This window comes from Schistocerca gregaria, chromosome 8 (genome assembly GCF_023897955.1).
Source record: "Schistocerca gregaria isolate iqSchGreg1 chromosome 8, iqSchGreg1.2, whole genome shotgun sequence".
Taxonomy (NCBI): domain Eukaryota; kingdom Metazoa; phylum Arthropoda; class Insecta; order Orthoptera; family Acrididae; genus Schistocerca; species Schistocerca gregaria.
In genome coordinates this window covers 328,233,769-328,248,757 of record NC_064927.1, presented here as the reverse complement: position 1 = coordinate 328,248,757, position 14,989 = coordinate 328,233,769, and the positions used below count along the sequence as shown (strand labels likewise).

Sequence of the window (14,989 nt, the reverse complement as noted above, 5' to 3'; positions counted from 1 at the left end):
CGATCGGCACAGACAATGGTCTTACTCTCATGGTTTTAGTGAAATTGAAAAGGCAGCCCGTGTATTGTAAATAAAAAGCTAAAAATGCACTAACTGTACATGTGCGAGGCTTGCAGGTAATGAGAGAATATTTCTGCAGTGAAGTAAAAACAAAACAGTTGCCAAAATTAAGGCCGTCTCTTCGAAAGTGCATCTCTTCGCATATCCACGAAAACCAAATCTGCTGCTGGGTGACATTCAACTGAGTTTTTGTCCAATCTGAGCAACGTAACATGCTTGGATCGAAATGAGCTTGCTTCCATAATGTGATCAAGCCTATCCAACTCTTCAACGGCGGTTCTCCTGAGATCACACAGTGTACGACGGGACACTACAAACTTCGGCAGGTTCCATTCAGGCCAGTCTGTACATCAGGTCATTTCATTCGGTTTGTTCTCTCTCTTGGACCTCGGCATTCACAAAGTGATCGCTGTGTGATCGTGCCTTATCGTCTTGAAAAACAAGTCCATCGGCAAAATTTCAACTGTTGGGCTTAAGATCCTGACCGAATTACCTTCGTCTACGGTATAGGGGTCCAAACTTCGTACACGATATCGGTCAAAAACTCAAATTGAACAACCTCCCTGCTGAACCAGAAGGGCAACATTCCTGAATCACTTTTTAGTACTAGGCCGACTCCACACTCTTCTACGAAGGGTGTTCAGTAAGTAATGCAACACAGTTTTCTTTCTTGGTCAATTTCGATTGAAAAAATGCCGAATCTATTGTGGGATACTGTGCAATATTCCGATAGGTGGCGGTGCTACACGTAGCCTTCAAAGTGTCGTCTGTAACGGAGGTGCGTTCGTAGCAGAGTGCTGTCATTGAGCTTCTTTTGGAGGAAAACTCGTGAACCGCAGATATTCATAGGAGCTTGTAGAATGTCTAGGGAGACCTGTAAGTGAACAAAAGCACAGTGAGTCGTTGGACGAGGCGTCTGTCATCATCGCAACAAGTTCGCACAAACCTGTCCGATCACTCGTGTGCCGGCCGGCCGCACACAGCTGTGACTCCTGCAACGTTGGCCTTCAGCAAGTCGCCACATAAATGCAAACCAGTTTCTTCTCCTTGACAACGCAGGCCACACACACAATTCTGCGCATCACAGAGGATCTCACAAAATTTCATTGGACTGTTCTTTTTCATTCAATAGACAGCCTGGATTTCGCTCCTTCTGCTTTCCATCAGTTTTTCTCGATTTTCGCAGCTCCACTATCAATAGCATTACACTCCAAATGCATTCACCGCAATTGTTAAAAATTAACAGTTAAGAAGCCTCAATCAGTGAGAGAGAGAGTGAGAGAGAGAGAGAGAGAGAGAGAGAGAGAGAGAGAGAGGAAAGAGAGAAAGGAAAGATGGTTCAAATGGCTCTGAGCACTATGGGACTTAACGTCTGAGGTCATCAGTCCCCTAGAACATAGAACTACTTAAACCTAACTAACCTATCACACACATCCATGCCTGAGGCAGGATTCGAACCTGCCACCGTAGCGATCGGGCGGTTCAAGACTCTAACGCCTAGAACCGCTCGGCCATCCCGGCTAGTTAGAAAGGAAGAGAGAGAGAGAGAGAGAGAGAGAGAGAGAGAGAGAGAGAGAGAGAGAGGAAAGAGGGGGAGAGATCAGAGTATTTCCAGCTGACACTGTTGAATCAACACTGGATGTTTCTCAGCGAAGAATACCACATAATGGTACTCCTTGGACGTTTTATTGTCGCCCAGTTGTTGCGCTAGAATCGCAGTTTATTTTGATGTGACTGGAAGTCTCCCTAAAATTGATTTCCTCGTTATAGCTCCAGAGTTCTGTTTTCCCTCCGTCGTCAGTGGCAATCTTACCTTTTACTTTTAGTACAGAATCCTGTTTGTCAGATACTAAGAAATTTGTATGTATGTATTGTACACGATGGTATGACTAAAAGCAATCTTCTCAGGCTTCCAGCCGTGCCAAATGGTTGTACAGCAATTTTATCGGGAGCTTAGCAGCCATTGCAAGGCGGGAAGTGACTATCACATTATTTTGTTTGGTCTCTAAGTAAGGGGGCTTGTTCGAGTAATGACCCATTGTAGAATCAAGCAGCTTCATTCAGGCACTTGGCTAGATGGTGACGGAACACAGAAATTCCTGTTCGGAGTAAGTGTGAGCGATTTTTCTCGCAATCGAGCGGAAGTTATCTAAAACCTTGCTAGGTATCACCAATGGGATATATTTTAGTCTAAGTCTCAGCCAAAATGATTTAGAAAAAAGAGAGCTTAGTGTGACTTTTATGTTTATGTATATTAGAAAACAAAAACTACTTTGCCAACATCTCTAGTAATAACCTTTAATCTCGATAAGCTGTTTCACTAATCGGTGCTACCATCTTCGGATCTGGAAAGAATTTTTACAGTGTGATTATGTACAAGAACTGTAATATCCTGTGACAGGTACAACATAAAACGGAAAAAAAACTGAAATACGACGTACTTCACGTAAGGTTTTTACACTAAAACAAGATGTACTATTTCGAAGATTTTTAACTTCTGAACTCACAAATACATTCAACGCCATTTCACTCACGGAAAGTTTCTAATAAAAATACATTTAAAAAATAAAATACATTTAAAAAGTAAAATACATTTAAAAAATAAAATACATTTGAAAAATAAAATACAGGGCTCCCCTAATTTATTTCGTGACCATCTCGTGTAAAAACAAGAACTCAGTACTGTAGCATTAATTATTAAACTTTCTCTTCTTGGACTTACTTGCAGATCTTTGTACACGAAGACTGTTCAACATCCAACAGTAGTCGGCCATCATATCTCCTCTCCATCTCCTTAGTATCTAGGTGAAAACGTTCCCCCTGTTTTTCACTAAACAGTCCCAAATTTTCCGTAGAGTGGCCGATATTTGAGTGAAGAAAGTGGACTTTCACACTTGTGTTCGACTAGGCTCTTGTAATTAGGATCTTTGTTATTCCCTTGACAGTTCTCAGTAACTAATCTGAAGGCATTTCTGCGTTTCTTTCTGTCTTCATAGTCTTATCAAAATATTCATCCTTTATAAATTTTTTGGAGGTCCCAAAAAAATTCCAGCTTTTAATTTGTCTTGTGCGATAAAGCGAAATATCTTGGAAAGTTACTTGAAGCGAGGTCGACTGTGTGATAGAGTCTTTGCAGATTCCTTCATTAAGCGCAATATTATGTTTAGTGGTGGAAGCAAGATTTTTTGTTCTACAAGCGTTTCGTGCAGAATATTCTTAGTTCCAGGCACAAACTTTCTCCACTCTCATACTCCAATGCCGTTGCCCTGCCCGACTGTCCCATTCCCATAGAAAGCAAGCATTTTTGTTAACTCATCTTGTTGTCCTATTGGCATTCTTATAACCTTGAATTTACCGCAGGTAAATTATTTTTGTTACTCGCACTAGATACTTGTTAAGAGTATCTTCATGTTTTCATACGTTTTTTTCATTTTAACTGAATGGGGCACGGAAATGAACCCATAGACATTCCCGTTATGCAGTAATACGTCTTTCAGTCTCCTCATTCATGCCAGAAAAATTCGCCAGTGAATAGGTTCATGTTCAATTTCATTGAAGTGCATTATCTTTTTTTTATTTTTATTTTTTTAGTGGATTAAGGCAAGGATTCGTTCTGTGAGAATAAAGGAACTAGTTCCTTCTGTCAATGTTGGTATCATGAGTAATGTGTTCTTGGATCCAGAAGATTCTTAACTGGGGCCTAAGTGGTTCAGCGATTTCTTAGGCAAATTCAAGTCTTGTGCGAGATCATTAATTTCACCCCAAGAGAACAGGTTTGTGGTAAAGTCTCATTCAGGGTGTTAGACAGCACTATAGTCTTAGTTAATTGCATCAGATTCATTTTCATCATTGTCTTCTGCCACGTTCTCCAAAACAGTTGGAGGAAGAGGAGCAACCAGATGGCTGAATCAATATGTGGATACACACTTTGTTTTTTATTTTTCGAATTGTACCCCTGAACATTAACTAAACAGAAAATAGTCATCAAGGTGATTTTTAGGCTCGTTCACACCATCACAAATAGCGTGCACGTTTTCTTTCCTTTTGTCCTCAATCTTAACCTTCGAACACAATAGCGAGAAACAGTCTTTGGCGCCTATCCCATGTCCTGGTCACCAAGTTTCATTTTTAAAACAAGCATGGTAAGCTTTTTTCACAAAAACTGCTATTTCCCCTTAAGCATTGTGCAATTTCTACAAATACAACGGAATACATTTGGGTTGTTCTCGCGCTTGCGTGTGAACATTCGGATTGTTCACACGCTTCAATGTGGACATTGTCGTAACTATAAACGTTATATGAACTGTTTTCCTAATTGTGTGTTAAGTACAGAGATGATCAGAATACAGCACTGGTAATGCAAGCCTATGTGATAAACAACACTTTCAAGGTCACACAACAGCAACTAGCACCAACTAGTGCAACAGCCTAAAATTATACAGGGCCGCATTGAGAAATTTTCCTCCAACAATACGAATAACCTACAGGCACAACAACATGTCCTTGAAGTCACTTGAAGTCAAACTGCGGCAAAGCTGTAAGTGACAGGAAAACCTGAAAAAAGATTTGGAATGAGCAAAAAAACTAGACGTAGCATCATATATCAATTTTCAGTCATCTGATACCATGCAGACTAGTGATGGTCTTATTACTTAACACATGATTTGTTTATGGAAGTACCATGTGCAGCAACCCCCCCCCCCCTTCCGTCCGCATCTCGTGGTTGTGCGGTAGCTTTCTCGCTTCCCGCGCCCGGGTTCCCGGGTTCGATTCCCAGCGGGGTCAGGGATTTTTGTCTGCCTCGTGATGACTGGGTGTTGTGTGCTGTCCATAGGTTAGTTAGGTTTAAGTAGTTCTAAGTTCTAGGGGACTGATGACCATAGATGTTAAGTCCCATAGTGCTCAGAGCCATTTTGAACCGCCACTTCTGTAAATGGGCGCTCATTCCACCTTTGCGATCTTCGTTGGCCTTCAAAGACCTCACTGTTACACACCATTGGATTCGTCTCGATAGCGGCTATCACAAAATAAGCAGCAAACCATAGCATCCTATTAACAAAAAAAAAAACAAAAAAAAACGAAGTTGATCTTCATATCTCTGACGCGACCGCACCTACCGAAAAAGAAACGTCGTATTGTGGTCCCACAAACTTTTCAGCTCCTATTATAATCCAGGAGTTATTCTTGGTGGCAATATTTAGTGACACACCCTGTGACTGATTATTTAATACACGTTTGGTAATTTATAAAATCCATAGACAGAGGTATACAGCCATGGAAAACCCATAATTTTTTTCGTAAATATATTTTATACTCCGAAGATTATTTAGGAAATTTTACTACCGAACAGCCACAAAGTCTTTTGAGCAGCAGCGTACGCTGCGGTTACAGCCTGAGACAATCCTATGTAATAACATATTAATATGAAACAAATGAAGAAAAAGAAATTAAAATATTTTTGAAATAACTAATGAATGAAAAATTGAATTACGGATAGTGAACAAAATAAAACGCCTGCTGACATTATCATAGCACAGTAAATGAACATTATACGAGGTCCGATACAATTTGTGAACGACTTATTCCCATGTTCATTTTTTTATACCTAAAGATGTGCTATATTTTGGCCTACAGTTTTCAGTGTGGTGGTTTCGCGTATATCAAGTGAAGTAATTCTTTGCACGTAAGCTCTGTATTTATTGTAGTCGAGTTATGGTGTACTGTCATACACGTAGACATCGGGCTACGGCGTTATTACTTCATTACATCGATGTAATGACAGTAAATATTCTTTATTACTTATCGTAACTAGTGTATTCTTGAACTGGCTTATGAGTTTCTCCGTCCAGCTGCATAATGCATACAGTAGGATCCCCTGGACCACTGATTCTGTCTAGTGAGGCTATTTCTTATGTTCTATATCACTTGAAACACAGCCGGCCATTTGCGGCCGAGCGGTTCTAGGCGCTTCAGCCCGGAACCGCCCTGCTGCTACGGTCACAGGTTTGAATCCTGCCTCGGGCATGGATGTGTGTGATGTCTTTAGGTTAGTTACGTTTAAGTAGTTCTAAGTCTAGGGGACTGATGATGACCTCAGATGTTAAGTCCCATAGTGCTCAGAGCCATTTGAACCATTTGAACTTGAATCACCTACCCCGTTGTAAACTTAATCGAGTATCTATTTTATATGGGCAACTTGTGATTTATCCTGTACATTAGAACATGTCGTCATTCTCATCATTTGTTAACCAGATGTTAAAACGACTCTAAATTTTACGGTGTAGTTGCTGCAAGATACGATTAGTAGCTTTAGGGAACATTTTCTGTGCCACCAATGTCGTGCCCGTGAAAGCTTATCTAGATAGCATGCTCTGTTAAGTTGCCATGATACCACCATACACCTAGACCTCGAGTTAGGCATTATCCCATACACAATAACAAATAAAAATGTGAATTCTGGGCCTTGAACAATAATACTACCCAATACATCCTTAACATGACATATTAATCGAGCTTTACTTGAGGTCTCACATCCTTAGCAAGTGACTTTATGTTTTACTACCTTGAGCTGTGCTTTATATGTTAGTATTTGAATACATTGTTGTTACACTGGAAATAACCACAGCTCACAGTGCTACTTAAATGACATAGCAGAAGCCCAGTTTACCCAAACGACATTGTGTAAACCCTGGTGATTAGTATATTTCCGCATTTTGTAATAAAAATTGTTAGTACTTTATCATGTGATTAGATTGTCGTTACTTTGGATGTAACCACACCTTACAGTGCTATTTTAATGACACTGTAAAAGCCCAGATTGTAATTTTTATCTTTGTTTATTTTAAGGTTTGTACTATTTAAAAAATGAAATATTTTAAAGTCTGTGGCTTTTGTTAACTGTTAAATCCTGTGTTAAACAATCTAATGTATGTGTTTTTGCGGTAGCTCTACGAAATAAAATTTCTGCTTTTGCATAGGTCCATTGTGTAATTAATGCTATAAGAATACTTTTTTAAAGTCTGAATTAATTAATTATTGCCAACAATTTTGTTAATGTCTGTTTGGATTTTTTCTCGTCCGCGTTTCAGCTAGCACTCTGTGATGTACTCATATAAGTATTTCAAGAAAGACTGTACACGTTACACTAGCGACACCTGTTGGTTGGTCCGACTGTCAACGTCTATACTTTATTGGTCACCGCCTGTCTTTCTAGCGGCGCCCTGGCTGTAATGATGCACTCAGTTGTGTGTGACATAAGACATATGTATGTGTTGAATAACTGTGTGTATAGTTGTTTTAATTTTGACATGCTGATGCATCAGTTTTCTGGTCTGCTACGTACCTTCTTCCAATTGGTGAGAAAGAGTACTTTATTGCTATTTTAATAAATGTGCATTAGCTGTCTGCCGAAGTGTGTTCTATTTCTTCTTTTTTATTTTGTATTATAGCTGATACTGTATATTACAATCACTGTTGGATATATCCACGCTGTACAAAGTCTTCCCAGATTTGAAGATGGTAACATTACCAAAACCGGTTATCGAAAATAAAGGTTACTATCAGCGATCTTGGGAAAGAAGTTATCTTCCCTAATGTATTACCACAAGTCGCCTCTTGCAGCTCAAAACGAGGATTTCTTTATCCAGAGTAAAGCCAATGACCTGCTAGACATGTGCAGTATACGTACCTCACGCTGGTCCATCCTAATATACGGATTGTTAGGAATATAAGTGCAGATGTTTTTGTTGATGACTGAGGGCAGTGTACTGAACAACAGTTCATCAGAATTTATTTCGTTTGCAGGCTAATGGTTATGGCAATTCGTAGTAGTATGTTTTTAGGTTGGTTAGTACCTTCATGAGGCAAGAGCAAGCCTCTAATATTTCATTCCCACCAGGCAGCAGATCATGTATTGAAGTTGGGACACACAGACACAAAACCGTTAGTCTAAACTGACAAGCGTAGTCCACCTGTGCAGTTACGACCGTGCAGAAAACGTAGAAGTAGATATCCTCGGAGTTGTGAAACTACACTCCTGGAAATTGAAATAAGAACACCGTGAATTCATTGTCCCAGGAAGGGGAAACTTTATTGACACATTCCTGGGGTCAGATACATCACATGATCACACTGACAGAACCACAGGCACATAGACACAGGCAACAGAGCATGCACAATGTCGGCACTAGGACAGTGTATATCCACCTTTCGCAGCAATGCAGGCTGCTATTCTCCCATGGAGACGATCGTAGAGATGCTGGATGTAGTCCTGTGGAACGGCTTGCCATGCCATTTCCACCTGGCGCCTCAGTTGGACCAGCGTTCGTGCTGGACGTGCAGACCGCGTGAGACAACACTTCATCCAGTCCCAAACATGCTCAAAGGGGGACAGATCCGGAGATCTTGCTGGCCAGGGTAGTTGACTTACACCTTCTAGAGCACGTTGGGTGGCACGGGATACATGCGGACGTGCATTATCCTGTTGGAACAGCAAGTTCCCTTGCTGGTCTACGAATGGTAGAACGATGGGTTCGATGACGGTTTGGATGTACCGTGCACTATTCAGTTCCCCTCGACGATCACCAGAGGTGTACGGCCAGTGTAGGAGATCGCTCCCCACACCATGATGCCGGGTGTTGGCCCTGTGTGCCTCGGTCTTATGCAGTCCTGATTGTGGCGCTCACCTGCACGGCGCCAAACACACATACGACCATCATTGGCACCAAGACAGAAGCGACTCTCATCGCTGAAGACGACATGTCTCCATTCGTCCCTCCATTCACGCCTGTCGCGACACCACTGGAGGCGGGCTGCACGATGTTGGGGCGTGAGCGGAAGACGGCCTAACGGTGTGCGGGACCGTAGCCCAGCTTCATAGAAACGGTGGCGAATGGTCCTCGCCGATACCCCAGGAGCAACAGTGTCCCTAATTTGCTGGGAAGTGGCGGTGCGGGCCCCTACGGCACTGCGTAGGATCCTACGGTCTTGGCGTGCATCCGTGCGTCGCTGCGGTCCGGTCCCAGGTCGACGGGCGCGTGCACCTTCCGCCGACCACTGGCGACAACATCGATGTACTGTGGAGACCTCACGCCCCACGTGTTGAGCAATTCGGCGGTACGTCCACCCGGCCTCCCGCATGCCCACTATACGCCCTCGCTCAAAGTCCGTCAACTGCACATACGGTTCACGTCCACGCTGTCGCGGCATGCTACCAGTGTTAAAGACTGCGATGGAGCTCCGTATGCCGCGGGAAACTGGCTGACACTGACGGCGGCGGTGCACAAATGCTGCGCAGCTAGCGCCATTCGACGGCCAACACCGCGGTTCCTGGTGTGTCCGCTGTGCCGTGCGTGTGATCATTGCTTGTACAGCCCTCTCGCAGTGTCCGGAGCAAGTATGGTGGGTCTGACACACCGGTGTCAATGTGTTCTTTTTTCTATTTCCAGGAGTGTATATAAATCACTTAACAAAAAGCAAGTCTGTTGGCCCAGACTCTATACCAATTAGATTCCTTTCAGAGTATGCTGATACAATAGGTTCATACTTAACAATGATATATAACTGTTCGCTCGGCGAAATATCCGTACGCAAAGACTGGAATGTTGCACAGGTCACACCAATATTCAAGAAAGTTAGTAAGAGTAATCCACTAAATTACAGGCCCTTATCATTAACGTACATATGCAGCAGGATTTTAGAATATACCTATTGCGTTCAAACATTACGAATTACCTCGAAGAGAACGGTCTATTGGCACACAGTCAACACGGATTTAGCAAACATCGTTCTTGTGAAACACAACTAGCTCTTTACTCACATGAAATGTTGAGTGCCATTGACAAGGGATTTCAAATGGATTCAGTATTTCTAGGTTCCAAGAAGGCTTTTGATACTGTGCCACACGAGCGGCCTGCAGTGATAGTTTGTGCTTATGGAATATCGTGATTTCCTGTCAGAGGGGTCACAGTTCGTAGTAATTGACGGAAAGTCATTGAGTAAAACATATGCGATTTCAAGCGTTCGCCAAGGTAGTGTTACAAGCTCTTTGCTGTTCCTCATCTGCAAAATGATTTAGGAGACAATCTGAGCAGCTGTCTTAGGTTGTTTGCAAATAATGCTGTCGTTTAAACTTTGGTTGCACGATAAAACAGCCAAATCTGAAGTCTGTAAATTCAACTAAATACCTCGGAATTACAATAATGAAAAACTTAAACGGGTACGAACACACAGAAAATGTTGTGGGGAAGGCTAACCAAAGACTACGTTTTGTTAGCAGGATGCTTAGAAACAATAACAGATCTAATAAAGGGACTGTCTACACTGCACTTGCCCGTCCTATTTTAGAATACTGCTGCACGGTGTGGGATCCTTATCAGATAGGAGTGGCCGAGTACACCGAGAAAGTTAAAAGTAGGGCAGCACGTTTTGTATTATCACAGACTGGGGGAGGGAGTGCCAGTGAAATGATACAGGATTTGGGGTGGACATAACTAAAACAAAGGCCTTTCGCGTTGCGGAAAAATTTTCTCACGAAATTTCAATTACCAATTTTCTCCTTCGAATGGGAAAATGTTTTGTTGACGCCGACCTACATAGGGAGAAACGATTATCATAATAAAATAAGGGAAATCAGAGCTCGCATGGAAAACTATGGGTGTTAGTTTCTTCCGCTCGCTGTACAAGATCGGAATAATAGAGAATTATTGTGAAGGTGGTTCGATGAACCCTCTGCCAGGCACTTAAATGTGATTGCGGAGTATCTATGTAGATGTAGATCGCAATATCCGCACTTTTATCCCTACCACCCAACTATGAGCGAATGTAATTTCGTGCCCCTTACAACATTGCATAATTGACTGTTGCTACAAGCTAACTCACCTCTGGGTCGTGCTTTTTTTTTCACTGCAGTAATACTAATCAAAGTAATGCACAGATTTCAGTTTAAGAATTTTTGTTTTAATATGAAGAAGAGTAAAACTAAAAAATGTGAAATGAACAAATATTTTGCGGTATGAAAAATGACAGTTTTTTTGTGGTTTCTTGGTAATAAAATAAATTTTTGTATCTTTCACGATGTTCGTGTCAAAAATACCAAATATGTGGGCTACATTAAGGTAATTAAGCTACATAGTGGCTGGTACATAATGTGTCAATAGAGCTGTTCAACTGTAGCCTATGAAAGATTGATATTTCTTACGGATGTTGTGTGTTCTCAAAGTAAACTAAAATTTATGTGAATACTACTTTGTATTGTGAAGGGACGGAACATGGCCTAATGTATGCCTGTCTCTTAAATGTTATTCGATTTGTTCCAGCTTGTGAATGCATCTTACTCGTACTACGCGCTACTGGGACAGATCAACAAGCGTTAATGTGTGCTTTCTTCTGTGATACTATTCCATAACGAAGATGAAGATGAGCTACCAACCTCTATAACCAATATGTGCTATGAATCCACTCATAGCGCTGGTGATTGTGCAAACAATGAACATATTTGGAAGACAGTATTACTTGTAAATCAATATTAAAAAATCTTATGTAAAAAATCATTTGCAGATTATTGTGTTAAACTTATTTTTCTAAGTTGAATGGGTCTAGAGAGAGAACTGCATCTAATTCGTTAGATGTAACTGTACATGCACTGGGTAGAATTTTTGCACAAATACTGTTTCTTGTAAACTTATTAAGAACAAGAGAAAATATTAATTCTGCACGTGCTTTTGTTTGTAAAATATGTGATTTTTCTAATCACTGTCTTTCTGTCAAGAAAACTGGAAGATCCAAAGAAAGTTTTTCTGTACACCTTTTCAAATTTCATATTTAAATAAAGAACAGCACTCACTGAACACTATGTCGGTTAAAATATTTCAAGTGTCCTCTATTTCGTGTTTATGTAGGCAGAGCTGTAATAGGTGACAATTTTCAGCTGTTGGTACCATTGGAGATCCCTGTAATTCAAAACCGTCTCCTGGAAATCATACTTGCAGTATGAAGAGATACCGAGATATCCAGTCTTTTTTCGTCTGCATCCATACTGGCTTGTACGTGTTTCTGTATTACCCAACTTGTTCTGCGTTTGGATATCTATTTAGCCACCGTCTTTGAGCATCTTATGTGTTCTCCGAGGTTTTATAGGCGTGATTGATTAATGGTCTGCTTCCACATGTTAAGCCAGGTTGTTACACTCATTTTACTCAGGTACTGGCGAAGTACAGCTTCGCAGATGGAGAGGCTAGGAGGATGGGAGGATGGTTAGTCGTGATTGGATAGCTCAGTCGGTAGACTACTTGCCTGCGAAAGGCGAAGGTCGCGATTAGCATTAGATTTACCATGAGGCACGGCTATCCTTAGGTTTATCGTAGATTGCAATGCTTTGGAGTTCACGAGAACGTGATGCTGTGAAAAAGATGTTTCCAATCGAATCCACACAATTTGGCCTAATATCAAAAAGATAGTGGTTAGGAAATCTTCAAAAACTTATACTTGAGTAAATACAAAATAGATATACAGAATGATATCCGAGGACAAAACCTGGACATGTTACCCAAATCAGCCGGAACCTAAGCAGGGATGGCTGGATGTTCCAAGACGAATCGAAGCCAATACAATTGAGTCATTCGTAAAGTACTTCCAAGAAAATGATCTGTTGCTTCTGTGCTTACACGGCGCATGCCGCTGCAGAAGTCATCGATGAAATTAGAAAAAGAAGCCACAAACGTCGCGTGTTTTTCCACTATGGCGGCACCAACTGTCAAACACAGCACGTGAAACATTTGTTTATCTGATGAAGAAAAGCTTCAAATCAATGTCTCATTGACCGGTGCATCTAATTTATCACCTAACGATTTGTCTTCGTTTATTTACGTCAAACAAAATATAGTAGGACAGGGAACTTCATCAAGTGTAGGAGCTGATGTCAGCCAAAACCATATATTTTTGAGTCAACAACTTCAGAGAGGAAAAAATATAGCCAAAATTAGTTCTAACGCCTGCAGAAGAGCATAAACGTTAGAGGCGGATATTTTGAGAAATCATAAAATAATTTGTACAAAAATGTTTTTCTTTAGGAGATTAAGTCAGTATTAGTAATAACTTCTGTTTGTAGATAATCTGATGTCATTATTAATTCATACCCATTTACAGCAGATTTGAAGTTCTTTTCTAGGTCCAAGAATGCATGGAAATATACAGATACTCCTACTTATCTATTACCTTCTTTTCATGAATAAAAATGTAAGAGTTGCTATATAAGAGAGCTATTTGGAAAGTAAGGAAAGATAGGTCTAGAAATGGAAACCACAGTGAAAATCAAAACTGTTTTATTTCCAACGGTTAGCTACACCTTAAAACTGCTTCTCTACACAATCGCCGCTCAGACTTAGACATCTGTCGTAGCGTTGTACCAACTTTTCAATTCCCTCGTTATAGGTCTGGAACCGAGGGACCGCTACCGGTCGCAGGTTCGAATCCTGCCTCGGGCATGGATGTGTCTTATGTCCTTAGGTTAGTTAGGTGTAATTAGTTCTAAGTTCTAGGCGACTGATGACCTCAGAAGTTAAGTCGCATAGTGCTCAGAGCCATTTGAACCATTTGAACCTCGTTATTGAAGACAGACGGCAGTGCTTTTCGACAATTTTTTACTCTGGACTGCCGCTCGTTATTTGTGTCAAAATATTGTTTTCATATGTGCAGAGATGAACCTCAGTGACAGGCAAATACGGGCTGTATTGCGGGAGATCAAACACTTCCCATCGAAAACGCTGCAGGAGCACCTTCATTGTCTCTGCAGGGTGCGCCCGAGAATTATCGTGTAGATCAAACCGCACGACAGTTTTGTTATGTGGATTGCATAGCTTCAGGCGAAATCTTTCGCCAGGTCCTCATACTTGGCCGGAGACGCTAATTTCTAGCCATCTTTACGTCCTCACTGTGAGCTCAGAATTGAAAAGAGCGACATGATGCGATCGGTGGGCGTCCTAGACACAATGCCCAATGCATCTGTGCAAAGCTTCATCAGATTTTCACTATATTTTCCATTTCGCGACCGATCTTTCCTTACTTTCCGAATAACCCTCGTAGTACCTACATATTTACCTGAAGCCAAACTACCCTTTGTTCAACCTATTTCTTCGCTATTTACTTACGTCCAACGATATACTGTTCCAGTTATTAAGAGATGTCAGAAGTGTTCCAGTAGCTGTCATCTTCATCGACAGTTGACGTTTTTCGGCGTTATGATGAAGATGATGGATTTCTGGCAACCTAGTCCGATGTGCACCAGTCCACGGTGTTTATTCAGGGGATCTAAGGGCCTCTTCAATCCTACAGCTCCCACTGACTGTAGTAGCGTGTCTCACCGATTGTTGTTGAGTAATTTAAACTAAGGTCTTTACTTTTCTGTAAACTTTAAATACATAGATCACTTATCTCGTCTACATAAAACACGTGTGCCACTTCAGCACACTGTAGGAGAGATTCTGTACATTAATCTCCGACGTGCTTCTGCAGTAAGTCAACCCGTAATTCTGTTTTTAACAGAGGTTCCCCGTTGACAAGACGTTGATTATCACGAATATCTACAGCAACTTACGTTTAATCTTCATCTGAGCAGAGTCAGCTTTTCCCACGAGTGTTTCTCAGTATCTTTACATGATTCTTATTCTTTCTGATTTTGTCTGAATCTGCTATGGAACATATGCACCAGGCCACTTCTTTCATATGTTTCCAGAGGAGCGGAAAGACGGATTTTTATTTATTTTGATGTCCGCAGCTCGTGGTCGTGCGGTAGCGTTCTCGCTTCCTGCGCCCAGGTTCCCGGGTTCGATTCCCGCCGGAATCAGGGATTTTCTCTGCCTCGTGATGACTGGGTGTTGTGTGATGTCCTTAGGTTAGTTAGATTTAAGTAGTTCTAAGTTCTAGGGGACTGATG

General features: G+C 41.4%; 1 protein-coding gene across 1 annotated transcript in view; it reads left to right on the top strand.

Annotated features, from left to right (window-relative positions):
* LOC126285179 (odorant receptor Or2-like) overlaps positions 1 to 11,700 on the top strand; it is a 103,228-nt gene extending 91,528 nt beyond the window's left edge. Inside the window, exon 7 of the mRNA XM_049984487.1 lies at positions 11,376 to 11,700. Coding sequence (XP_049840444.1) covers positions 11,376 to 11,432 — 57 coding nt within the window. The 3' untranslated portion in view covers positions 11,433 to 11,700. The remainder of the gene's footprint in view (positions 1 to 11,375) is intronic.
* The last annotated feature ends 3,289 nt before the right edge of the window (positions 11,701 to 14,989 follow it).